Raw genomic sequence first — 27,427 nt, 5'->3', positions numbered from 1 at the left:
TCCAGAGCTGCCTGCAGGGCTGTGCTCCTGGGCAGGGCAGCCCCTCTCTCCAGGAGCAAACCAAGCTTTCTTCCTCCAATTCAGCTTTTCCTTTTATTCACTGGCCTGTGACCCACTTGGTAACAGGCAGAAGTGCCACCACCTTTGGTGCCAGTGTGATTGATTGCAGCCTTTATAAAGGTTTGCTGTATTGACACACACAGTGTATAATTTCCCCCCATTTGAATTTCTAATTCCCTTGATATTGGTGGAATTTCTCAGTTAAGAAACTTTTCTTAAGTCAGAAGTGTGAGTAATTTTCACATGATCAGCACTGCATGAATACTAAAAAGCAGGAAAGAGAGAGGAGCACATTAATGACAGTCCCCCTGGAGCTGGTCAGGATGTGCAGGGGGACATTAAGGATCTGCTTTGATACCACGCTTGTTCCAGCATCATCCCACCCTGAACTGAATCCCATCTTCAGAAACAGTTAAAACTCTGCCCCCATCTCAATTGCTTGGCTTTTTCAAGAAGGTTGGGAAAATCTCTTTGCTCTCTCAGTCCTTGAATATGAAGAAGCCACCAGCAGAAGCTCCCTACATCAGAATTTGGAAGACAGCTCTGAATCAACGCGGTGCCTTCCCTTAGCACACCAGGAACTTCTCTTGGAATTGAAGAGCAGTTTCTTGGCCGTGTATTAGGATAAATGCTTTCAAAGTTCTGTTTAGTTTGAGAATCATAACTTTCATGGTGTACAGGTAGATTTCAAGACAAGGCTACAGACCTTATTAATTTTTTTTATATGGACTCAGCCTGAGATTTTCCAGTGACCAATAACAAAGGCAGAAGTACTGGAGAGCATCAGGCTGCCTGGATTGACATTCCCAGCTGGAAGGCTGGGGTGTGAGAGGAGCTGGGCTCTCCAGCCCTGGGCCTTCTGAGGGGCTGCACTCCAAAATCCAGAACACAGCCCAGCCCCTCTGGCTCTGCTGTGCTCAGTCCTAACTTTGCCTCTCAACTGTTGAGGGGGCTCTGGTCTAGCAGGAAGAGGTATTTAAGTAACGTGAATAAAATACCAGGAGGTGGCTGTTACTCATCAGCATCTATTCTTCAACTAACTGAGGAGAAATGTTCCTTGAGAAGAAAAAAACCCAACAAAACACAAAACCCAACTACCAGTGATCTAATTGCTTTAAAGATAAATTATTCTTTGCCAAACCTGTACTGTGAGACAATTAATTACCAGGAGATCTGGCAAATCTTAATTCATTGCGCTGTGGCATCACATTCTGTCCTCTGGCGTGCAGCAAGGAGCAGGTCAGTGTGAATGGGAGATGAATTGATCATCTGTGACAAGGTTCATTTTGGTAAAATTGTTGTGTTTTTTTCTTCCCCAAAGACTCTTTTTTCCCCCCCCTTTTTTGACTGATGTGCTAAGAATAGACCTTCCTGACTTTGAAACATGCTGTTCTTCAGTGAATGTCACAGCCTTGGATTTAAAAGAGAATGTGACACTTAAAAGGCTTGACAATAGAATGACTTTGTAATTCAGATGATGCTGGAGGAGCCCCTCTCGCTGTGTTCAGTTTGCAGCACGGAGGAGAAGGAGACAGGAGCTGCTGCTGGGTGGAGGACAACACCTCCCACTTGCCCACCCTGGCAAGAAAAGGCAGAGGCAGCTGCTGACAGCTCCTGAAATGCTGCTCCTTTAGCAGCAGTGGGGAAGGAGAGCAGCTCATTGTCGGGAGCTGCAGAAGGGGCGAGCACAGTCCCGAGGCACAGTGGCACTGTCCCCAGTACAGTAACAGGGACATTACAGGACAATACAACAGCAGGACGTGGCTGGGGGGCTGGGGGTGGCACGGGGGGGGACAGGAGAGCCCCGAGGGTGAAAATTCAGCAGGGTTCTTCTGGATCTCAGCTTGGGGGAAAGCAAAGGTTCAAAGGGTGGCCTCTCACAAAATGGGGTACCCACAACATCAGGAGAAATGGAAATGCTCAGATGCTGTGGGAAAAAAAGAAAAACCCAGCCCTGCCTGAAGTGCATTTATCATGGAATAGTTAGGTTTGCTAAATGAGCCGAGATGCTGGAGTAGCTGGGAATCCCAGGGGGATTGGCATGGCCTCAGTGCTGCGTTCCACAGGGGCTGCACTGAAGCTGCCAACAAATCCAAACGCTGGGTAATCACAGCGCTTGGTTTCAAGTCTGCAGTAAATGTGCTTCTGACGACTGCAGCCTCTCGGGGTGTTCAATTCATTTCATTTATTATCTGGTGCCCTTTGGCTCCCTGAGAACAAGCAACGTGCTGCAAAAGGCTTGAGGCAGACTTCTCATTCCATCCTGCAGGCTGCAAGCTTCCTGGAGAGAACCAAACACAGATTTAGGCAAGGCGAGGACTACCAGGACAGAATAATTCCGTAGAGCTGCTCCCACATAAGACTCTAATATCGAGCTGCAAACTGCATCCCAGGCTGTGAGAGGGCAGAGGGATCCGTGGGGTGAGGCAGGGAAGTGGCCACGCTGTCTGGGGGGTGAATGGAAGCGTCCATCCCAGCTCCAGCAGCAGGCAGGGGCGCTGGGCAGGAGAGGAAGGGGATGCAGGGAGCTCTTCCATCTCCTCGGGAGATGGTGGCAGCCGAGGAGGAGGTAACTATGGAGATGCTTAAAAGGGGCTCCAGCCAAAAGGGAGGAAGAGCAGGGACACAAATGTCTGATTGTTCCTCGGGAGGACGGAGGAACAGCCTGTTCCAGAGCCTCGGGGAGCTGCAGCAGCAGCAGAGCAGGGAGGGGATGGTGCTGGGGAAGGCTGAACGCTGGGTTTGTGTCATCCCCGTAGCCGTGAGGAAGACAGCCCACACACCTGTCAATAACCAGGCCATTGGAGTAATTGATTTGCTACAGAGCAGGGGAGTCAGCTTTGAAATGTTCTGGTTTTCAGCTGACACCCTAAATTTTGGAGGTGGGTTACTGAACTTCAGAGCGTGGAAAAGAAGGGCCAGAAAGAGTGACTGGAGCTGTCTTAGGAGAGCTCAGCAACAGAACATGACTCAGTGCCAGCAGGGGATGGGGTTGGGAACTTAGGGGGAGAGAGAAACAATAAGGTTAAAACTGGAGCTGGCTGACATTTAAAGAACATGTTTTTTTTCAACCAGAATGAATCTGTGTGGAATATGTTTTTGTTGTTGTTGATATCTAACAGTCTTTGACAGGGGGAAAAAAGCTTCTTTATTATTTTTTTTAAAGATATTTCATTTTTGCTGGGCTAGGTACCTCTTTCTCTGTTTGGCACATCCCTTAATAGAGTTCAGGGGAAAAAAACCCAAACAAACAAATTAGCCAACCAGGAATCCTGCCTCTTTTCTTTCATATCATTGAGGAAAGCAAAATAACATTTTCCATCAGTTCAGCTATTCCAAATTCCCTGAGTCCCAGATTGTATAAGACAAGGAGCTGTCTCCTCTGGAAGGAAGGGCTGAAATCAGTGAGCTCCAGTTTATGGGTTCAGCTCCAAAGCAAAGCCCATACATCCAAATATTAAAGGCTGCTGTCAGCAGTGGCCCGATGCCCAGCTGGAATGCCTTGCACACGTATCCAGAAGCTGCTCCGCATTCATTTCCAGTTTCACATCGTGTCTCAGCGGTAGCCAGAACACAGCCTGGAATGTTTAGGCACCGAGTGACCCCCCCGGGGCCCTGCTGGGCCACCTCAGCCCCTGTCCTGGCCGCTGCGTGCCCGGGGCTGTGGCAGCCTCTGGCCAGATGGCCCCGCTCTGTGGCACAGCTGGGAGGATCTGGCACGGCTCACGGGGCCCGCTCCATCCCAGATGTCGAGATAAATGCAGGCTGGAAGCGCCTCTCGAGGAGAGCTGGACCAAAGCATTCCGGGCAGGGAAGCCCTGTCCTGCCCTGGGCTTGGCCTCTGGTGATGGGATTCTTTGCTGTTACCTGGATCCTGCAGGGAATGCTTTCCCACCCTGCCCAAATACCCGCCTGGCGTGGGCTGAGCCCCTGCCGGTCCCACCCCGCGGGGATGTCCGAATTCAGGGCCACGGATCCACCCCCGGGGCAGGAAAACGCCCAGAGAGCGGCCGTGAGCTGCGGCCGCTGCTCTGAGCCGGGCAGGGACCGCAGCGGCAGGAGCCTGCCCGCCTGTCCCTGTCACCGCAGGCCGATGGCACAGCACCTCTGCCCTTCCACAGAGCACGTCCGGCCCTGCCCCTGGCTCCGGCACCTCCGCAGGGGACGAGGGACAGTCAGGAGCCGTCCCAGCAGCGGCGATGCCGGGATGCACAAAGGGGCCGGGACAGGCGGCAACAACAGGCTTGGGGAGAGCGGAGAGCTCCAGCCCCAGGACAGCGCCGGGCAGGGTGCCCAGGAGAGAATTCAAACGGGATTGTCCAGCCCAGGAGAGAATTCAAACATGATTGTCCAGCCCAGGAGAGAATTCAAACGGGATTGTCCAGCCCAGGAAAGAATTCAAACGGGATTGTCCAGCCCAGGAAAGAATTCAAACGGGATTGTCCAGCCCAGGAGAGGATTCAAACGGGATTGTCCAGCCCAGGAAAGAATTCAAACGGGATTGTCCAGCCCAGGAGAGAATTCAAACGAGATTGTCCAGCCCAGGAAAGAATTCAAACGGGATTGTCCAGCCCAGGAGAGAATTCAAACGGGATTGTCCAGCCCAGGAGAGAATTCAAACGGGATTGTCCAGCCCAGGAGAGGATTCAAACGGGATTGTCCAGCCCAGGAGAGAATTCAAACGAGATTGTCCAGCCCAGGAGAGAATTCAAACGGGATTGTCCAGCCCAGGAGAGAATTCAAACGGGATTGTCCAGCCCCAGGCAGAATTGTCCAGCCCCAGGAGAGAATTCAAACGGGATTGTCCAGCCCAGGAGAGAATTCAAACATGATTGTCCAGCCCAGGAGAGAATTCAAACGGGATTGTCCAGCCCCAGGAGAGAATTCAAACGGGATTGTCCAGCCCAGGAGAGAATTCAAACGGGATTGTCCAGCCCAGGACAGCCCCAGGCAGGACAGTCCCCCCACACCTGGCAGCCCAGCTTGCAGCCAGGTGTTGTGGCTGCCAGCACAGGGATGTGAGCAGGGACACGAGTTCTGGAGTCTGCACTCAAGCAGCAGCACAGGAGGGATTTGGGATGGATTTTTCCCCAGTGCAAGAGATGTGTATCACACAGCTCGGGAGCAGGCAGGGGCACTTCCAGCGGGAAAGGCGGCACTGGCACGGCTTTGGTGTCGTGTCAGGAGCTCTGGGCAGCTGTGGCTCCCAGCAAGGAGCACTTGGCTCAGCCAGGGCCGAGATCTCGCACATGGAGAAGGGGATGGAGCTGGGGACAGCCCCTGGCTGCTGCCAGCAGGGACCTGTGCCACAGGTGGCACTCCCTGAGCCAGGTGCTGGGCAGCACCACCTGAGCCATTCCCTCCCTGCCTGCAGCTGCCACTGCTCCACACCATTAATTAGTGCTCATCCATCAGGGCCAGGGCCTGGCATGTGGCACCAGAGCAAACTGTCAGTTCCTCCCCCTGAATACTTCATAGCTATTCATTAGGGGTGTGAGCTGTGTGAAAGATGTTATAAAAGTGAGCTCTGAAAACACAGATAAGGAAGGACAGACAGATAAATCACAGGCAGACAGCTGCTCATCATGCTTGGCTTCCAGTGAAACACTGAGCCTTATTTTGGACTAATGCAGAACAGCAGCATCCCTATTAATGATGCAAAAAACATGAGGGACTTTTCTTGTGATTTTTTTAAGTAATAAATTTCTAGACAAGTTCTGACACCCTGATTTGCACCCCATAACAATCCCAGTTATTCCAGACTATTCCCACTACAACTGGGCACCTCTTTAACGAGACCCTTGGAGCAATTCTGACCCGAGCTCTAAAAACCTGTTCCAGCATTCATACTATAAAAAAGTGCACACAGGAATTTCTTTTGGTATTATTTCAAGAAGGGAGAGAGAAAGGAACAGAGGTGGTTTTGTCACTCAGCTGGGCTGGTGCTGTGGGAGCCTCAGCAGAGAGGAAGCTTTGAGTGGCAGCAACTGTGTAAAACACAATTCAGTCAAGGGAAAGGGTCCTTCAAGTCAGTCCTTACACAGAGCAAGGTCTGGCTCTGAGCCTGGCTGGGTGCATGAATACACAGACAACACAGGCTGGAACCCAGGAGGAACTTTCTAAACAGAAGAAAGAATTTCTGAAGCAAATATCCCATAGGAGTGAGAGCTTCACTAAAGTCTGAGCCAAGCTTGTTAAGCTCAAGATGAGAATGAACAAGAGGAAGTTTACAGCAGGAGGGGCCCAGTGCTCCAGGGCTGCCAGTTTTGCATAGCGTGACCCTTTGAAAGCTCCCTGTCTCATCAGCCAGGATATCTGTGGCTGGTAGAGGCCCAGACCCATTAAACTCCATATTCCGTGCATTGTTCTATAAATAGCCTGAACATGATGTTCCTCAGTGTTGGAAAAGATTAAACGATAAAGTTCATTGGAAATGATGTTCTGTTGCTTTAATGGTGCCAAAGGTAAGGTGGCATTAAAAGGAGAGGCACAGAGGAGGAGAGGGGAATCTTTCATCTCTGGAAAGTAATGAAGAGGCCCAAAATAAGATCAAGGTCTGACTGCAAGTGGTTCTATCAAATTATATAGGAATATAATGAGTTCTACACCACCTAATTTCCATATGCAGCTCTATAACATCTCCCCCAAAGCAAAAGTGACAGAATATTTGAACTTGGCTCAAAAGCCATTTAGTGTAAAGGTTTGAGAGGAAGTAAAAATCCAAATGTGCATACTTTGTTTCTTAGAGAAAATAAGAGGTGAAAAGGAGAAGAAAAGGTCCCCCTTAGATCCTGTAGCAGTGCTGGGCTCTGTTTAACTCTACAATCTGCTTGTCACCGTTTCCATCTTCAAAAATCAACCACATCCTTTCCATGTAGGATTTAAAGTCCAAACCCCAGACAAGCAACAGATGCAGAGAAAAGCAGGAAAATCAAGCACTTGCTGAATGGCTGTGATATTTCACCCTGAGAATAAAAACCAGATCCAAACCACTCCGCTGATGACTTTGGAGAGCAGCTTCATTTCAGCCTTAAAGGCCCAGTGGTGCTCACCTACTGCAGCAATCACCAGTAGCATTCAAACTATTCATTATTGAGGAATTAGCAGGTAAAACATGGTTAATTGCCTTGAGTAGCTGCATAAGGAAATATGCACACCAGGAAACCTCGTGGCGTGGCTTTAGCAGTGAAGGGAGATGGGAGGTGGCCAGAGCACCTCTCACCTGAGGAAAGGCTGAGGAGGGATGAAGGGACAGCTCAGAGGGGGCTGACTCATGTGTGAATACCCTCAGGTGTGCAGGGTTTGGAGCTCCCCAAAACCACCTGGACACAGGGTGGAGGTGGCACTGCACAGTTGGACCAGCTGATCTATGACTGGATGCCAGAGGTCCTCTCCAGCCTCATCCTGAGGGGGAAAATGCTAAAACAGCTCCCGTGCCCAGAGGGAGAAGGGGCTGCAGGGCCTGCAGAGCTCCTGACGTGCACGTACTGCACTCCCTGCTCGCTCAAGAACAGAAGATCTGGAAAGCTGAAGCTGTCTGGCAAATATGGAATGCTGTCATAGGTTCCAGCTTAATAGTTTTTTATCCCACATAAATCAAGAGTGAGCGTTATCTCCATAAGAGCTGGATGAAAATCATTAATAAATAATAATTAGCTGTTTCCTGAGCCTGCCATCTGGTAAGCATTTCTCCCAGCCAGCAGCTCCTGCTCCCTGCACTTCTCCAAAAAGCAGCAGGATGAACTCAGGCTCTTCTCTCTCCTCTGCCAGTCCCTTTGGGAAGTGCAGACACCCAGGATGCTGCACCCTCCCCACCTGGGCAGGTCTTCACTGCCCTCCTGCTTATTCTGAGCCTCCAGTTTCTTAAAAACCAGCAAAGCCCAGAAGTTACTGAGCCCTGCCTTCCATCCTGCTCTGAGAAACACGTGGGCTCCAAGATAACCAAATTAATCATTCTAACCTGTAAGTGGCTGTCATTAGTATTATTATTTTCATCATATAAATTATCTTCCAGATTAGGTCATATGCATTTTGAGATCCTGTGGTTTCCTAGCAACTCCTCTCCCCATCTCCATGCAGACACAGTGTGCCGTTTGCTTTTCCTTTTTTAGCCTCCTGTGCAGGGGTTATTTCAGTAGCAGTGATCTCAGGCCCAGCCCTGGTGACCTTTAGTCTGTCACATTTGGGGGAGAAGATGCAGAAGACAACCATCCCCCCAGAATGATGTTTGCAGCACGAGGCCAGAGAACCACAGGCCCCCACCTGCCCATCCTCAGTGCCCAGGCCAGAAGCGCTGAGCTCTGCAGGACAGGGATGGCAAAAACGTGCCCACACGTGGTAAAAACTGCCAGAATTTGGAAGATCTTAAACCCTTCTTTACTGTCAGGCTTGATCAAAGTGCCAGAGCCCACAGAGACACAGGACAGGTACCCAAAGACCAGGCAGAGCTTGTGCCACCTGACAGAGCCTCTTTCAGAGAACTCACATTCGCACACAGACACTCACAGAAAAACCTGAGCTGTTGTTTTCAAGTGGTTTCTAGTCCAATGGAGGAAACTGTCTGGAGGGCCAAACCAATTTTAGGCACCAATTTTAATTAACTTCTCTAGCTGAGTTAATCAAGATATCTACCAAATTTAATCACGATGGGGACCCGGAGCTGGGCGCTGTGACGATCCCAGCCAATCCTTTGTGGAAGAGAGCAGGATTAACTTCTGTCCTGCCCCACTGACATTTTTTAAAATAACAACGTCTGTTCTAAACTACAAAAGCTGTGTGGTTTAATTATTTAGATAGCAAGTGGCCCTGTTTCAAAAGGAAAAGGGAACAGACCTCAGACCCATCTCCACTCCACATGGAGTACAGCTATTAATATTTGATCCCCTGCTAGCCTGGAGGCAAAGGGAATAATGTTCATTACAACAGCCTGAGACTGAATCCACTTTAACAACTGACTGGACTGGAGATGAGGATGAACCTTCCCTGCTACAGGTGAGGTCAGTTGGGCACTGGCAATTCCTCCAGCAAAGGAGCTGATATTTTATCAAGCACAGAGAGAAATGGGAACCTTCTGTGTGACCATCAGAGCCTCCCTGGAGAAACCACCACTGCCTCCAAAATCCACTGTTAGAGGAGAGAGATCACTGTGAAAAGTGAGGAACAGGCACACAAAGGCACATACTTGTGTTTAGAAGAAAGCATTTAATGGAAATGGAATTTTCAGGAACAGAGGGACAATGCCATGTACCTGGAAAATGAAATATTGCTTGGTCCCTTATCCCGGCCCCATTCCATAGCAGCAGTCCCCATGGATTTTGTTCCTAAGGCCAGTCCTTTCCAGGGCCTGGAGCAACACAGCAGCCTGGGAAAATGTTCAGAAAAAGTGCAGATCCAATTTCAGTTCTTGTTGTGTTCTCAGCCCGTGCCCTGCCCTGTCCCAGGGCCTTGGCCCAGCACAGGGATCTCACTCTCACCCTGACCAGGAGGCTCAACCTTAAAATGGGACAAGGAAATCTAGGTGAGGTATAGAAAATGAAGCCAATTTCAGATGTCCCCATTTTGGGGGGGGTCAAAAAAAGACCTATTTTCCAGGCTGGTCATAGTCTGTGTCACCCAATTAAAGCTGCAGACTTTGCCCTGTGCGTGTCTTTGCCTGAGAAATTGTCTGCATGGGCACAAGGTCTTGAGGTTAAACAAAGATTTCAAATGTTTCCAGTACTGAGGGCCAGAGTGGCTCGCACCTGGACGGGGATCGAGCTCCTGCAAGGGCTCCACTCTCTGGACCCACTGCAGATATTTGCCTCCTGCCTTTCCTCTTCCTACAGCCCTTACCCATTAGCACCTCTAATTAGAAGGGAAAATCACGAGCTCCATGTTATTTAAGGGATTATGCAGCATTTTAAACTACAGCACAATGTAATTATTTTTTAATAGCTGCAGCTATTTAATGTATTTACTTCTAATGGCGTTTGAGTCATAAATTAACAGTAGAAAAAGGCAAATCACTCGACAGAGAAGCAGGCAGCAATTGAAATGAAAAACTAAAATGCTAAAAGGAATTATCAAAAATGATCAAAAAGGAAGAGGCAGGGTGTTAGTTTTTCTTCTTGGCATTATTCTGGACTGCTTCTTATCACCTAAGTTGTCCCCCTGGAGGTGTGTATATTTTGGAGAGAGTTATTTTATCAGATGCCAGTTAATGAAGTGGCAGTGCCACTGCAGGGCCACAGGCCCGCGCTCTCCGAGGGCCCTCTGTCCCTGTGCTGCTGCAGCTCGAGCAGAGCAGGGGACAAGGACACAGCTGAGAGACAAAGAGGGGCTGCAAGGGCCAGGGCGTGGGGGCGAGGTGAGAAATGGGGGCACCTCACGTGCAGAGCACCCACGGCCCTGCGACCCGAGCACGGCCAGGACGAGTCTCCAGTGCTCTGCATCTCACCCCAAAGTGACCTTCGGGAAGCACAAAGGGGCCTGCAGCACCCCGTTCTGGTTCCCAGCCCTAACCCCACTGGTTCCCATCCTTAACCCCACTGTTTCCCATCCTTAACCCCATTGTTTCCCATCCTTAACCCCATTGTTTCCCATCCTTAACCCCACTGTTTCCCATCCTTAACCCACTGTTTCCCAGCCCTAACCCCACTGGTTCCCATCCTTAACCCCATTGTTTCCCATCCTTAACCCCACTGTTTCCCAGCCCTAACCCCATTGCTTTCCTAAGCCCATTGCCTTCCTAACCACATTGTTCCTCATCCTTAAACCCCACTGTCCCCATCCCTGACCCCACTGTTCCTGACCCCTCTGTCTCTCTCTGACCCCTCTGTCTCTCTCTGACCCCTCTGTCTCTCTCTGACCCCTCTGTCTCTCTCTGGCCCCCCTGTCTCTCTCTGGCCCCTCTGTCTCTCTCTGACCCCTCTGTCTCTCCCGCAGAAGGCGCGCCTGGCGCGGATCCGCGTGGCCAAGACGGGCAGCTCCAACGCCTACCTGCACAGCAAGCGCAACGGGCTGCTCAACGAGGCCCTGGAGCTCCCGGTGAGTGCCCAGCACACTGCTGCCCCTGCCTGTGCTCCTGCCCCTGTCCCTGTTCCTGTCCCTGTCCCTGTTCCTGTCCCTGCCCCTGCCCCTGCCCCTGTCCCTGTTCCTGCCCCTGCCCCTGCTCCTGTCCCTGTTCCTGCCCCTGCCCCTGCCCCTGCCCCTGTCCCTGTCCCTGCCCCTGCCCCTGCCCCTGCCCCTGCTCCTGTCCCTGTCCCTGTCCCTGCCCCTGCCCCTGCCCCTGTCCCTGTCCCTGTTCCTGCCCCTGCCCCTGCCCCTGTCCCTGTTCCTGCCCCTGCCCCTGCCCCTGCTCCTGTTCCTGCCCCTGCCCCTGCCCCTGCCCCTGCTCCTGTTCCTGTCCCTGTTCCTGCCCCTGTTCCTGCCCCAGCCCCTCCCTGGCTCCCAGCTCCCCCTCGTCCCCAGCCTGGCACGCGGGGTCACACGTGGGGTCCCACGCGGGTGTGCAGGCACAGCTGGAATCCAGCTGCTGCACTGCAGGGCAGGGAAGGTTTCCCTGAGCCACTCCCTGAGCTGCACGGGAGCTGCACAGGAGCTGCACGGGAGCTGCACGGGAGCTGCACAGGAGCTGGCTCTGCAGCCAGAGCAGGCTCACAGCTCCCTGTGACCCTGGCTGTGCCGGAGCTGCTGGGCTGGGCTGATTTACACAGCCCATGCTACAAACACCCACTGCCTCCCATTTCTGTTTTAGAGTCTAATGTGCACTACCTGATCATCTCCAGCCGGACAGGGAAATATTCCCTGGCTCCTGTTCAGGCTGCCTGGTGCTGGGTTTATTTTTAAAGGCCTCCAGAGGCCTCTGGCTGCTCAGGAGGAGGAAAGTTTTAAGTGCTCAGATTGCTCAGCAGAACCAGCAGACACGAGAGGAGGTTATTACATTAAGCCTGATCAACACCAGAGCAGGTATTAGCACATTTCATGGATTTCATTTCAAATAAATCAGCCTTTCATGCACGTGGGGAGCAAAGAGAAAGAGATGAAGAATGATTGAGCCCCAGAGCCACCTAAGAACTCATTTGTGCAGCCTCACTTGGGATCTAATCCTCAGTTTCACTCTCCCTGGGACACATCCCTGCTTTTGTGCCCAGGGAGGAGCAAGAGAGCTGGCACGAGAGCAGAAGGAGCTCTCTGAGGAGCAGCTGAGGGAGCTGGGGGGGCTTTTGCAGCCCCACGCTTGTGTGAGGTCACAGCTGAAACCCTCGCAGCCCCTGTGGAAGCTGCTGCCAGGACTGAGCCCAGCCGGGCGGGCTCGGCCCGGGGCAGCACCCGGCTCTGGCACGTGGCTGGGACACAAACCTGGCCCTCTCCAGCTGCGCTGCTCTCGGGGCTCTCCACTCAAGCACTTCTCACCAAGCACAGGTGTGGCAGGTGGGGGGCCCGGGGAGGCTCTGTTCTCCCTCCCAAAGCAAGCTGGATCCTTCTGAGACCACCTCCAGCGTTGTCTCCTGCCTGCACATGGCAGCCACGCTCAGGAAATCTGGCCTCGGACCATCTGGCACTGCTGAGCAGCTCAGGAGCAGCTTCTGTGTCAAGTAAAGGCCAGGACTGGTCACACCTATCCCAGAGCTTCATCCCCACACAGGAAAGGCTCAGGACTGGGAAGGCAGCTCTGCTGGGGTTCTGCCATCTATTACCCAGAAACATGCAAAGATTTGACTAAAAATTTAAAATTTCCTTTTAAACTTCAGGTTTCTGATCTTTAAAATTGCCAGGAGAGCTTGGCAGGATCACTCAGTTTGCACTTGATCTTCCAGCCTGTCATCCCAACAAGGATCTCCTCACTCCTCTTGTCAACCAAAACTCCCTGCCAAGAGCACTCAGGGAGGAGCAGCTGGCACACCAGTGCCTAAGTCCAAGACGCACGAGGCTGAGAGAAATATTTGGCTGAATGGGTTCATTTTCTGGCACTTGCCCAAAAATAAGTGGGAAAAGGATCATTTTGGCTAAAAAAAGCTACTGTAGACACAGGAAGGAAAACAGAAACATCTCTAAAGAGGTTCTAGAAGATTTTTTCACCCATTAATAACTAAATTTAGATCTATATTTAGATCCTGCAGCAGGTTTTCACACGGTTTTCTGGCTGTAACTTCCTTCCTGGTGGGCTTATAGCTCTAAATCATGGAATCCCAGATGGGTTTGGGCCAGAGTCAAGGCCCAACGTGTCTCTCCCTCCCCAGGCAGAGACACTAATTAATTACAGAACTGCAGAGCATCCTTCCCTGCAGGTGTACATGACCAGCTTAACTCCACGAGGCACGATTTTATGTCCTTCATTTTATGGCAGAGCAACAAACTCTTCTGAAGAGTACAAAATGTGAATGACAGCAAGTCTAGACAGCCAAATTTTTTAAGCTGTAAAAACGGAGAGGAGCACGGCTTGCGTAGCTGCTGTAACAGGCACCAAAACATTCTCTCCATACTGTGCATATTTGTCAGTCAAATTAGTGTCAAGCTGCTGCCCTGCTCGGTGCAGGGCCCGTTTGACACCTTGCCCAGGATCTGTGTGAGCAGCAAGGGGCTGCCCGTGGCCAGGCTGCAATTCCAGCCCTGTCCCTGCCCCAGGGTCCCTGTGCACAGCAGAGGTGGCACCGAGGGGTCCCCGAGCAGGGCCAGCCCCGCGCCGTCCCTGCCTGGGCTCTGCAGCCAGAGCAGCAAACCAGGAGTGGCTGCAGGGCTCAGCTCCCAGCAGCTCCAGCACAGCCACACCACCTTCCAGGGGAGCAGCTCCCCAGCCTGGAGCCTCCAGCACAGGGAGGGGGAGGCAGAGGGGAGGATTCATCCGAAGGATTCACCCAAGGACAGCAGCAGGAAGGAGATCAGCTTCCAGCGGGAGCGCAGGCTCGTGCTCCACAAACGTGTGCATCTGTGGCATTTGCCATCTAGACACGAAGTACTCAGACTGTTTTCTTCTCGTTTAGAGGTTTTTTTAGTGGGCTTTATGTCAAAAGTGCTCAAGGGATGGTGAGATCCTTCCCGTGGCAGCAGCCTACATATCCTCTTAGCACTAATCTCCTTGTACAGCTGAAATTCCCTTTTAGCTGCAGTGCCAGGAGGTGAATATCCCAGGAACAGAATGCTGGGAGCTCTGGTGCCTTTTCACAAGCCCCAGATAAGCCCTGGCCGGGGCCAGTCCAGCCCCTGAACCAGTTCACCAGGGCCCACTGATGGAGCACTAAAATCAAGGCAAAGTGGAAGAATTTTGGATTTCAGAACTGACACCACGGTGAGCTGCAGCCTCCCCCCAAGCAACCAGCAGCTCCCTGAATGTCTTCCAAGAGCAAACTCAATGGCAACTGGCATCAAAGCCTTGCCAAACTGGCATCCCTGCTCAAAGAGCAGAGCTCTCCTTCCCCCAGCAGCTCTTCGTTGCAGCCAGACTCTTCTGCTGAAGACCCAGATTTGGTTTGCCTGCAGTAACCAGGAGCCACTGATGCAGAAGCTCTGTCTGCAGGATCCCTTTCCTCAGCACTGCTCCCAGAATGCCAGAAGCCTGGGATGTTGGCCCTGGCCCTGGCCAGCAGTTCTGCAGATCTCGTGCCCACTTCCCAGCTGGCTCCTGCCCAAAGAAGACAAGGTGCAGGTGCCAGTCCCTGAGAGCCCAGCTCGTTCCTGGTCGCTGCCGTCCCCGAGCCCTTTCCCTCAGGACCAAGCCCAGCCCTGAGGTGGAAGGCAGAGGAGAGGCTGGGCTGTGCTGCCAACACTGAACTGCCTTGGCTCTCCTGGGGAGCTGGGGAAGCTCTGTCTTGGCTTCCCATTCGATTTCCTCTCAGGCAAATCCTCATAAAAAGATACCGTCTGCAATATGTGCTCCTTCTCTCTCTTTTCCCAGTGTTTTAGTGCAGCATCATCTCTGCTTTAGGGCTCCCAAGGACCTCCAAGGCAAATATTCCAACCCAGACTTCAGTGGAGTCAGTCATCTCAGCAGGAGCCAGCAGGACCTGCTGGATGTGTTACCTCATCAGGAGGATTGTTAATAAGAAAAATGGAACTGATTTCTTTTTTTTAGGCCACTTCTAAAAATACGTCTGGGAATGTTCATCTTCCAAAACAGCAGCAACAAAAAATCCATAACCTGCCTAAGATGCATTCCCACAGGAATCTATTAGTTCTGTGTTCAGGAAGCCAGCTTCCTTAATGTACCACTTCAGCTGTGTTTTGGCACCTGTCAGCTCAGAGTTATCCCTCCACTTAAGGATCACAGCAGCAGCCTGGGAACGGCATCCAGAGCAGGCACTTGCAGGGCAGCAGTGGGACACAGGGGTGTATTTAAATGCAGTGCTTTAACCACGGCTGAATTCGATCCCCTCGAGAGCAACAAGCAATGTCTTGGCAGGATGTTCTGCCACCCGTTTCCTCTCCTGAGCAGCCAGATCCTGAGCAGCCACTCAAGCCATGCACATCCAGTTTCTCCTTTCAGATTTAGGCATTGCAGGCCGCCCCTTACTGCTGAGGCACTGGAGGCATCTCACAGCACCCAATTGCTGCTGTAATGCACGTCACTGCCTGTGAGAGAGCTCATCCTCAAAGGCACAGCACAGATTCAGGTGTGCTGAAATCACAGAGCAGGACTCGAGCAGCAGCAAGAGAACATCCTTGAGCCCCGAGCACTGACTGTGCCCCTCCTGCTGACACTCGGGAGCTTGGCAGTGGCACAGAGTGCCAAGGGCCAGCCCTGCCCAGGGCAGCAGGACAGCTTTGCTTTGCCCCCTAGCACAGGCCGGGGATGTCTGCTGGCATTCGAATGTCGCAGCAAGCTTAGCAGGCTCACTGCATTTTGGAAAAGCAGCACAGATTCCTTTTCCTTTCCTTTTCCTTTCCTTTTCCTTTCCTTTTCCTTTCCTTTTCCTTTCCTTTTCCTTTCCTTTTCCTTTCCTTTTCCTTTCCTTTTCCTTTCCTTTTCCTTTCCTTTTCCTTTCCTTTTCCTTTTGCCTTCTGGCTCCTGAGCCTGATGTGGTAAGCCAGCAGCCCCTCCTGCATTTCCTCCCTTGCTATGGAATGCCTAGGAACACACAGGCCTTGAAGCAAATCTGAGTCCACCTGGCTGGACAAGCGAAATCATTGAGGGAAAAAAGCTGAGGAAACTTCCTGAGAGTCAGGAGAAAGGCCTGGCAGCACTGAAATTATCATCCTTCCCCCTGGGACAGCTCCTGCTGGTGCTGCTGCTTCTGGTTGTTCTCCTGGTTTTACACCTGTCTGGGTTTTGTTCCCTCCTCTTTCTGTGGCCATTCAGGGATCCACCGAAGAGGAGCAGCACATGACTAAAGGCACCTCCTTAATCGAAAGCCAACACCACCATCTGCTGCACTGCCTGGAAAAAACAACCGTAAGTACCAGCACAGCCCTGCCCGGCCAGGGCGCCCCGGGGAGCCGATTTCACACGGGGGGCTCCAGGGCACCCTGGCACACTCCCTCCAGGGCTGGCACTCACCCGGGGCTCCCCAGAACACTCTGCAGAGGGTTAAACGCGCTTCTGTCTGTGCATGATAACGATCATTCCTGTGCAGGGGGAGAAAGATGGGATTGTCTGCTGCCCTCAGCCCCCCACCCTGCACGGAGCCAGCAGCAGCTTCTCAGTCCAGTTCCTCTGAACACACCTAAATTTCAGCGAGGGGTTAGGGAGATCTCGGAGTAAGAAGTTTCATTTCTTCAGTGCTCCCGAAAGCCCCAAAGTGCATTTCCCTTCAGGCACACATCACACCCCCTTCACTGGGGCTGAGCAGCGCCAAGGGACAGCTCTGCTGCCTCGGGAGGAAGATGCTGCTGGGGACTCCCAGCCACAGCCCGGTACCAGCGCCCAGGGGCTGGGAAAAATAACCTTTAGCCCTGGGGATGGCTCAGAGAGGATGAGCTCTGTTCGAGGGCTTAAAGGTTGCACACATCTCTTCTGGTTGCAAGGGCAGGTGATTTATCTCAAAGCCAGTTTGTGCAGCATGACTTTTCTGTTTGCATCCTGCAAGGTGTTGGGAGCGAGAGTTTTATTTTGCATTGGTGACTGATTGTGTATGCAGAAGTCTTTGGGAACATTTCAGATATTTATTTGATATGTTTTGCTTCCAGGTTTTTATAAAAGGTTCTGCAGTAAAGGAACACATTATCTATACCATGATTCATTCTAGGGAGACACTTGAAATATTCATGCCTTTTTCTATCTGCATCCATCATCAAATGTACTTTTGATTTCTGACTTGCGAGGGTTTCTTTTAGACAAATCACCTTCACTTCCATAGTTTGGCTTGTGCTGGAATAGCAGCACTGAGGCCTCAGAGATACACTGGAAGAAGCTGAGTAATTAATTACAGTGACTTGAGCCCGAGGAGCTCTAAGGGTCCCCGTGCCAAGGGCAGGGAACTGATTCTTCCTGTATCGATGGCTACTGGATTTGTTTGACACAACTCATCCTGCCTTTATTTCAATGTTACATTACCAGCAGATATTTCACAACCTGACTCTTCAGTTTAAAACTTTCTGCCTAAAACCTTCGGTGCTGCGACCCGTATTTCCCAAAGGCACTTTCATTTGAACACGTGAGCAGGTTGGCTGAAGCAGACAAAAGCTGAGAGCCCTGCCTGCAGGTTCTGTCCTTCTGAAGGGCTCACAGAAATCCTGACCCGTGCAGGGCAGCTGAGCATCTCCGGCGCTGCACGAGCTGCTCCATCTCTCAGGAGCAAGTAACGGGCCAAAGTGTGCCCTAATTTGGGGTGTGGTGCCCTAATTTGGGGTGTGGTGCCCTGGCTCTGTCAGCCCGCCACACTGACAAAGGCTGGCCACTTCCAGCTCACAAAGCTGCTCAGACAATGAGTCACAGGGACTGAAAACGTTCCAATTGCTCCTCTTTTTCAGCAAACAGTGGCAGTAACAGTGATACTTGAATTTTGATCAAAACTCAGAAGGAGAATCTGCACAAAGGGGTTTTACCTCGTGTGTTTCTTGGCCAGTTATTGCCATGGTGTAGCACCAAATCAGACAGCAGGTTTGGATTCTGGTCTGGAGTTATCAGGCCAGAAAGTGCAATGGGTTTGTGTGGAGGTCCTGCACTTCACCTAATCTATTAAACACCGTGCAACAGGAAATTTAACTTGCAGTAAAAGCATTTTTAAACACTGAAGAGTCATTTTGTGAGCAAGTTGCAGGAATGGAATGAGGAATGTACCATGGTTGTAAGCTTGTTTCAATGGGCAATTCACCCTTCTGAAAGCAGGCAGAGGATTCTCAAAGTACATTATTTATTGGCCTGGTCTCTGGGTTGTCACTGGCACACACTTCCAGCTGAGTGGCTGTGAATGGTCACAGATCTGCTGTGTCAGATGACAAAGTGACCCTGGAGTACTTGTAGCTGCCACAACAGAGATTACTTTGTCATATTCCCACAGCAGATGGAGTTGGTTCAAACAAAAGGAGGTTTTTTCCCCTCTCATTCCAACTCCCAGATTGAGTCTGGACATTCACATGCCTTATTTTGTCCAAGTGCTGAGTGCCTTGAGCCCAGTCCTTCAACCCAAACCCTTCTTCTGTGTTTTCACAGAGTTTGATCAAACCCCACTGGTGACACAACATCAAAACGATCCCAGTCTGTGATCTGTGAACCAGCAGCTGAAGCCTGGTTGGCCTCTGCCTTTGGCTCTCAAAGAATCAAAGCAATAACATTGTTCTGGGTTTTGTTCTGTTTCCATGAACTCAAAAGCTGAATTGTCAGAAGGGTTCTGGTTGAGGGGCCTGAGAGAAGGAAGGTTCTGTTGCCCATTCAAACTTGAGCTGGAATGCTGAGGCGAGAGATGCAGTGCTGGGACTAAACTTCTGGATGCTGGAATGGACAATGAATTGTGTTTTTATCTTCTGTTGGCATGTTGTCCCGTAGGGATTGTCCTATCTTGTGGATGATCCCCTGTTATCTGTACGAACTTCCACCATCAAGGTATTTCCTTTTCAATTCGATCTGTTTTCTCTGTGGTCTCTGTGACGTGTCTGGACAGTGTTTGCTTTCTTCTCCGTCTGCTCCTGTGCTGGGGAGTTTGTGCACGTGGCTCCCTTTGGCTTTCCAGTGCTCTTGTTCCCTGTGGCAGTTGTTACTTGTCCCAGTGGGATCTGGTGGCTGCCTTCAGCATGGTTGTTTTTGTTTCCCATCTTTTCTGAAGCCGACAGGGTCTGGATGAGGTCTGTTCCCTCTACCTGGGTGTTCGTAGCCACACATATGAGTTCTTTCTTTCAGGATTTCTTGTTCCTTACCACAAAAGCTCTTTACAGATTCAGCTTTCTGAATTTCCTTCTCCCTGAACACTTCCCCCTCTTCACTGCTGTTTATTCCCCCAGCTCATGCACTGCAGGGGTGCTTTGAACCCAAAGCCAATGCAAGCATTAAGTTCTGTGGCCAGGTGATCATCCAAATAAAATACAGTCCTGCCCTCAGGCATAAAGAAAAGGAGCGTGAGCTCCTTTTGGGTTTCATAACCACGTGGCATTCCAGACTTTTTGAGACCGTTCTGGAATCCAGACAAAAGATGAGCAGAAATTCAAGCCCTGTGGACCTGAGCGCAGCAGACTGACGGGCTCAGGCCGTGTGAGCAGCGACGCCCTCCCGCTTTTCTCGCTGCAACAGCTCCTCTTGTTTCCCTGCTGACACGGGGGAGCGAAGTCTCCCCCGGCTGCAGTGAGGGCAGGGTCCTTTCCTTCAGGATCCGCCCGGGGCAGCGCTCGGCAGGCGCAGCGGCAGAGAGCGTCTCCCGCAGCGCCGGGCCGGCCGTGTCCCCGGCGGTGACAGCTCTGCTTCTCCCCGCCAGAACCACGAGTTCATCGACGAGCAGCTCTTCGAGCAGAACTGCATGGAGAGCTCCATGCAGAACTACCCCTCGTCCCGGAGCCCCTCGCTGTCCAGCCACCACGGGCTGAGCACGTCCTGCTGCTCGCGGCGCCACAAGAAGACCACGCACCTGCCCAACTCCAGCGTGCCGGCCACGCGCCTGCGGAGCATGCAGGAGCTCAGCACCATCCACATCCAGTGCAGCGAGCAGCCCTCCCTCACCACCAGGTACGCGGGGGCGTGGGCCCGGCCGTGCCAGGCGGGGGCTGCAGGGCTGGCAGGGCTGGCAGGGCTGTGCCCAGCTGTGCCCAGGGCTGGCAGGGCCGTGCCCAGTGAGGGGCTGGCAGGGCTGGCAGGGCTGTGCCCAGTGAGGGGCTGGCAGGGCTGGCAGGGCTGTGCCCAGTGAGGGGCTGGCAGGGCTGGCAGGGCTGTGCCCAGTGTGGGGCTGGCAGGGCTGTGCCCAGTGAGGGGCTGGCAGGGCGGGCAGGGCTGTGCCCAGCTGAGGGCTGGCAGGGCGGGCAGGGCTGTTCTCCAGCCAGGGGCAGGGGCTGGTGGCAGCATCTTCGTCTCCCCCCCAGAGATGCCCCAAGGGAAGGCTCCCGGCTCTCCTGGGAAGAAGCAGGTTAAAGGCAGACTCCAGTGCAGCTTGGAAGGGGGATATCAGGAAAAGGTTCTTCCCCAGAGGGTGGTAGGCACAGAACAGGCTCCCCTGGAATGGGCACGTTGGCAAAACCAGTGGGCCAGCAGTGTCTGTGAGCCAAAGCTGTTGGAGGGCCGATGGCCTCCCTGGGACACTCCACTGATTTGCATTGTCCAAAAGTCTAAGTTGCCACTCTAAGCGTCACTGGGAAGCAAATAAGAGGAATTTCACAATGGTGTCTTAGTAGTTGTGACCTAAAAAGCCATAAAGGACACAGGTAAAGTGTCCCTTCATGGAAAATGTTTAAAATTTCATTTTATGCATAAATTGCTGAAAAAGAATCATTTATTCACCGTATAATTCCTGCAAATATTAAATTACTTTCTAAATCCCCCTCAGCCCAATAAGTTTTTTGTGCACCAGGGCTAGTTTTGAATGTCCCATTCCTCTTCTCCCCACTCCTGTCAGAGGGATGTAGAAACCGAAACAAAGCTGCCTTTAGGGCAGCAAGTGATTACTTGGTGCCAGAAGGGCATTTCAGAGCATGAATTATGAATGAATAAGCACAAAACAAGTCTCCAGCTCTTTCAGTTTCAATATGACAATGTTTTAAACCAGCACCTGAAGCAGTAATTCAGGGGAATGTCAACTGTTCTGGGTGCTAAATCAGATGCCGGTGATATTTTAAATGTCAACACTTATTTCACTTGCTTACCAAACTGGGCAAGGATGGAGAGAGAAAAAAAAGCTTTTCAGTTACTTTTCATGTGGAATGCAACCAGCTGGCTGTACTGGTTACCACTGGCAGAAGCCCCCAGGCCCTGGGGCTGCCCCACTCTCAGCTTGTGCCCGAGGCATCGGAGTGGGATTTGTTCCTGGATGTTTGAGGGATCAGAAACCATCCCCGGGTGAGTCACTCCGAGATAACAGCAGCCACAGCTTCCCAACTGGGAGCTTTACATTCTGAAAGGACAGGCCTTGTGTCGAAAATGAACATGTTGGGCTGGTAATAGCAGACTCCTGTAGCTGTGCAGATGCACAGAAATCAACCTATCATTTTCCCCCTGTAATTAATTATAGGATGCAATTGATGCAGATCTAATCAGAATGCTCCCAGCTGTCACATCCTTCAAACTACTGCAGAAAGAAATAAAAGAGAAAAGATCAAGGGACGGTGAATATGAAAGAGGTATTTGAAATGCAAGAAAGACATCATCTTTCTCAGAAAGAACTACCTGTGCTCTGAAAAGATGCACTACACAGGCCAGTGTATTTAGATGTCATTTTAAATAAACTAGAATTATGCAAGAAAGAAATGGAAACAGAACAATTTGCCCCATGAAAAGCTGTCTCCTGACCAGGGGGAACATTACCAAAGCTTGGTGTAATCTGTGTAGACATAAATGGTGCCTTGCAGGAACAGGGGGATGTTTAAGTGGAGTCTTTGAATATTTCAGCTGAATAAGATCCTGATTAAGAACCACAACCGTTCCCATCCTCTCTACCGCCTCGTTTGGAGAAACAAGCCAAGCGCTAAATTTGTTTTCTAGTCGTTCCAGCCTCAACATGAAATCGGATGATGGGCTGAGACCGAACTGCAAAGCCGCCCAGATCACCACAGCCATCATCAGCATCCCCACGCCGCCGGCGCTGACGCCCGAGGGCGAGAGCAGACCCGGCCCGGGCAGCCCCGGCCAGGGCACGAACGTTCCCAGCGCGGCCACCGCCAACATCGTCAAGGTCTCCGCCTTGTGAGCCGAGCCCGGCCGGGAGCGGCGGGGGCCCCGCGGTGCCTCCCTGCCCGGCGTGTGCCACCGGGCGGGCACAGGGCAGCGCCCCGGGCAGGGCCGGGCTGCCGGGGCACCGCGGGAAGGAAGGCAAGGCAAGGCAAGGCAAGGCAAGGCAAGGCAAGGGCTGCAGGAGGAGAGCGCCGCGCCGAGAGCGAGCCGTGCCCCGGCACCTGCACGGGCGGAGGGAGGAAGCGGCGGCGAGCAGAGGCACGGACAAACGGGAACATAACACTGTGTATCGCAGCACCTTTTTAAAGGTTTTTAATGGATAATATTTATTCATGAGGAAATGACTGAAAAGGTGAAAAACAATAGATTTTGTGAATTTTTTTTTTTCTTCATGGAGCAGAACCTTTAAACCAACCAAAATTTCACCTTTTTTTTTTTTTTTGTTTTGTTTTTTTTCTTTTATAGGGAAAGATTTAGACAAAAGAAGCCACCTGTCACGGCAGTCCCCTCATCGCTGTGTGTGTGAGTGTGAGTGTGCAGAGCCACCCGAGGGCACGGCCCTGCCAGGGTGGTGGCCAGCAGGAGCCCAGGTGTGCCAGCCCCCCGGGCACACCCACACCCACACACACACCTCCCTCCCTGGATGCCATCCCCAATTTAGACTATTTTGTACCCGCCTTTCAGGTCAATACAGTGCAATTGCAAACAGTGTGTTTGTCTGCTAATTATTGTCTGTGGAAACATATTTGTGGAGAAAAACAAAAACAAGAACAACAAAAAAAGAAGACAGGCTTTAGTAGAGTTTTAGTCCCACCTGGGTATCTGCTTTCTATTTTTGTTATCACTTACTTGTAAGAGTGTGACTAGACTACAGTTCTGTATTTTTAAAAAGAAAAAAAAAAAGGTAGGATTCTTTTTTAATACTGTGCACACAAATGGCAAAGAATGAAAGCACTGAACTCAACTGCATCAAGCGTTCCTGAGTCTAACAGAGGTTCCTGGTAATGTATGCCCATGCTTTTTACCTTTTGGTTCCTATAGAGAAATTCCTTTGCTAGCACTGGACGTGTAACCCGTTGTAAATAGTAGCCAAATAATGTCTGGATTTATACTTGATAATAATTAACCCCAGAGCCAAATATCTTGCATGGACAGAGAGGTATTTGGCTTTTTCACAGTCTTAGGGCTCCAGTTGTCCCGTCCATGGCTCCTGGGCTGCATTGCTTTTGGGGATAGACAAGGTCAGCAATTTCAGCTCTCCAGGCCCAGCACAGGATCTGTCTGAGGAGGGGGAGCAGGACTGGAGGTTGAAAACATTTGCTCATGTGTTGGTACAGACAGCATTTTCTATCCACAGTTCCACACTTCGTTTGGGAGAAGTCTCATCATGAACTAACAGCTAACCAAAAACTGGAGAACACTGTGTGGTGCTGCCAGGTACCTCATCCTGGCACCGACACCTTCCTAGGAAGGATCCTCAGAGGAAATTCGTGGCCTGAAACACAACTGATCCCCTGCCATGAGGAACTCCTTCCTGCCACTCTGCCCTCCTGGAGTCCCCTTTTCCAGGGGGATCCACGAAGGGCAGAGTGAGGAACACCCCCTGCCCTGTCCCACCCTGGCTGGCCCCTGGTCCTGCACAAACCTCTCCAAGACCCATGCACTCCCCCCAAAGCCCGGAGGGAACAGGGCAAGATCCCAATCCCGTCCTGAGCAGGGATTTTTATCCACACCAGAGTTAGAGGAACAGCTCAAAGAGTGTTTGAGGCTGCTTCAGCAAAGGGATGATTTTTTTTTTTTTTTTTAGCGTCTGTCATAACCTCTCCCGATGTAATATTTATCTGCACATATACACACACATATAACTAATTACAGACACATACATGTATAGATAATTACTGCTGATTACACATACGAGCTGCACCCTGCTTTGGCAGCACTCCTGCTGTGAGCAATGGCTGATGCATTAACTCCAAACCCTCCTTAGAATCCTACAACATCCCAGGAACCCTAGGGCTATGGCTGAGCCTCCAGTAGCTGCACCAGCTCCCAGTCATTTATTCCAGTGCTGTAATATGTTACCCAAAACTATGTTTAGTCCTGTTTTAAAAGATTTAAATGCTCTGCCTTTTGCTGCTTCCTGTAGGAGGTTATACTGCAGTTAATCTTACCATTACTGAGGTTTTTTTCGATGTTTTAATTTAATTTTTGCTTTATTTTCATTAACTGTCATCATCTGAGCACCCCTGCCCTTCTAGATCAGAGGCCTTGCTCTCCACCACTTGCCACCTTTGCAACCTCATCTCCACTGGCACAGAGTGAGGGTGAAATGTCCCCATGCTGACAGGAACAGGACTAAAAATTACAGTCAGGGATTCCCCATGGATTCTTGGTGCTGCCTTTCTGATTCCTGATTTAGGGTGGAGTGCTCCAGGCACTTCCCTGTATCTCTGTACCTGTAAATGGCCACCCTGGCAGCCCCATCCACAGCACTGCTGGGGCTTTCCATCGCTGTCAGTCAAACCTTTTGGAAAGGGCACTATAACATTCACGTTTAAGAGGTTAAAAAGAATGAGGAAAACCAGTTCCAGGAGTTTCTGGCTGGCTGCTTGGGCTCTGATTGCCACGGCCTCTGTTTTCTTCCACAAAACAGGAATTGTTATCCTGGCTGGGAGCCAGGGCTTGTGCCTCTGCCGTGAACAGGGCAGGTGCTGCCCCACGCTGCCAGGTCCTCAGCACAGGCTCTCAGGGGATAAAAACACTCAGAATTAAGGAAGTCTGAGCCTAGAGGAACAGGGCTAAAAGTATTTTTAATGGAGCCATTAGCTCCCTTTATCCTCTGAAGTCACCCAAGTAAAGCTTCCGAAAGCACCTGGAACTGCGCTGTGGAAAACCTGGGTTTTCCCCAGGAGAGCACTGTGCACCCTCAGGAGCTGCAGGGACAGGGATCCACCCCTGCAGGGACAGGGATCCATCCCCGCAGGGACAGGGATCCATCCCCACAGGGACAGGGATCCATCCCCGCAGGGACAGGGATCCATCCCCACAGGGACAGGGATCCACTCCTGCAGGGACAAGGACCCATCCCTAGAAGGACAAGGACCCATCCCTAGAAGGACAGGGATCCATCCCTGCAGGGACAAGGACCCATCCCTAGAAGGACAGGGATCCACCCCTGCAGGGACAGGGATCCATGCCTGCAGGGACAAGGACCCATCCCTAGAAGGATAGGGATCCATCCCCACAAGGATAGGGATCCATCCCTAGAAGGACAGGGATCCATCCCTGCAGGGACAAGGACCCATCCCTAGAAGGACAGGGATCCGTCCCCGCAGGGACAGGACAGTGACCCGTCCCTGCAGGCCTGGATCCGTGTCCCTCCAGGAGTGGATCCCTGGGATGGAAATGGGGAAGGGGAGGGTGTGCACCCAGCAGAGCAGGGAGCTGCCCTACATCCCCCCATCCTGACCCAAGGGGGCAGAAGGGCTTCCCCAACCTTTAGCACCCTTAAACAGCACCGAGAACAGGCCAAGCCCCCCTGAGAACTCCCGAGGCAGAACTTCACCTGAAGGGGAGGCTCATCCCCCAGTGCTCCCAGTGCTCCCAGTGCTCCCAGTGCTCCCAGTGCTCCCAGTGCTGCCTGCCTTACCAGCACCCCACCTGAGCCTGAGCCCACACAGGGCAGGGGCTGCCCCAGGAGCAGGGCAGGCTCTGGAACAGCCCCGTGAGCCTGCAGAACACCAGTGCTGTGCTGGCACTGCAGCTCAAAGCCTTCCCCTCCTCTCATTCCCTGCGACTTCTTATAGTTCTAGAGAAGCTCCTTTAAAAGAGGTAAAAATGGATTCTTTGTACAAAAAGCAAGTGGAAGGGCATTATTTTTTCAGATTTTCCTAAAGCAATATAAAAATATCAAAGGAGCAACTCCTTTTTCTGAGCATTTTATTTCCCTTCCAAAGCTTTTTCTGAAGGAAAAATATTTTCACTAATTTTCAGCCTATTCTATCAATAGATTTCCTCTCTTCTCACCTGGCTTTGAGCTGCTAACAGGATTCACACCCAGCTGGCAGCAAATGATGAAAAATACCTTTCACACATAGGCTTTGACTTCCATCTACTGTTTCTAAAAGCCACCTTTTGCTCTCAGTTTCCTTAAAATACAACCTAAGTAACACACATGGCATTAGTGCGGGATAAACCTCATGGATAATTCAAAATACATCTTTCTTTAATTGGCCAGAAAGACCAAATTTAATCAATGCCACTTGTTTAACCTAAACCTGTTGCTAATACACCTGTCCTGTAACCCAGCACTCGTCATTCTAGTCTAGACAGCTTAAGGTGTGTGCATGAAAATCAGATTAATACCAGCTAAGGAATGCAAATTTCCTTCAAGAGTTTGCTTTTTTAAGTAAAGAGGTTGCAAACATGTTGCATCTTACATGTATTGTAAAGAAAATTCAGGAAATTAAAATAACTATAATAATAATTTATGTGTTGCAACATCCCTTGGACTTTGTAATATTTTAATCTGTTGGACTAAGGCAGAGTTAAGTCAGCACTCGTGCAGAGCTGGTGAACATCAGTAGCTTTGAGCCAGAAACTTAGTTCTGCTTTTAGGGTTAGGTGAATAAAACACCTTTTCCACATCACTCACCCATCCAGTCTATTGCAGTATTTTGGTTTAGAGCACTTATTTTTCTCCAGCACTTGGAGCCAACTGCAGTAGATCCATGGGTTTAGAGACCAAATTTTAGGCTTTGTATTTGCCAAAAACGCTGTCCATGGTGATTTTCTCTTTCTAAAACTGTCAGAGCAAAGGGAAGGCAGTGAGCATCAGGAGCTGAGCCCCAGCAGCCTGGGTTCTGCTCCTGATTCCCTGAGCAGTCACTAAGTGACCTCGAAGAAGTCATTTCACCTCTCTGGCAGTCCTGTAGAGCAAGGAGCACCTCCTCTTGCACTAAGTGGAGCTCAGTTCATGACACCCCAAAACGCCACAGGGAATTGTGGAGACAGAGTGCCAGAACTCTGCCCCTGCTCAGGGAGCAGAACCTGTGCCAGAAGCGCTTCAGGTGGAGCAAAAGAGCAGTGGAAGTCCCTCCTCGTGTTCCCAGTCTGTTCCTCTGTGTGTCCGTGTGTCCCTCCCCTCCCTGG

At 51.2% G+C, this 27,427-nt stretch overlaps 1 protein-coding gene across 2 annotated transcripts in view; it reads left to right on the top strand.

Moving 5' to 3' along the window:
• The window catches only part of KCND3 (potassium voltage-gated channel subfamily D member 3), a 105,221-nt gene extending 82,236 nt beyond the window's left edge, over positions 1-22,985 (top strand). The window contains exons 4-9 of one of the 2 annotated variants that reach the window (XM_053963860.1): positions 10,984-11,085; positions 16,334-16,426; positions 18,959-19,015; positions 19,878-20,125; positions 22,088-22,277; positions 22,742-22,985. In XM_053963860.1, the coding sequence (XP_053819835.1) occupies positions 10,984-11,085; positions 16,334-16,426; positions 18,959-19,015; positions 19,878-20,125; positions 22,088-22,277; positions 22,742-22,753 (702 nt within the window). In that variant the 3' untranslated portion in view covers positions 22,754-22,985. Of the gene's footprint in view, positions 1-10,983; positions 11,086-16,333; positions 16,427-18,958; positions 19,016-19,877; positions 20,126-22,087 lie in introns of both variants that reach the window. The other variant, XM_053963859.1, reaches the window with a different exon arrangement.
• Positions 22,986-27,427: the final 4,442 nt, after the last annotated feature.

This window comes from Vidua chalybeata, chromosome 24, assembly GCF_026979565.1.
Source record: "Vidua chalybeata isolate OUT-0048 chromosome 24, bVidCha1 merged haplotype, whole genome shotgun sequence".
NCBI lineage: Eukaryota > Metazoa > Chordata > Aves > Passeriformes > Viduidae > Vidua > Vidua chalybeata.
Note: the sequence above shows the minus strand (reverse complement) of the source record. Positions and strands in the feature narration are given on the sequence as shown.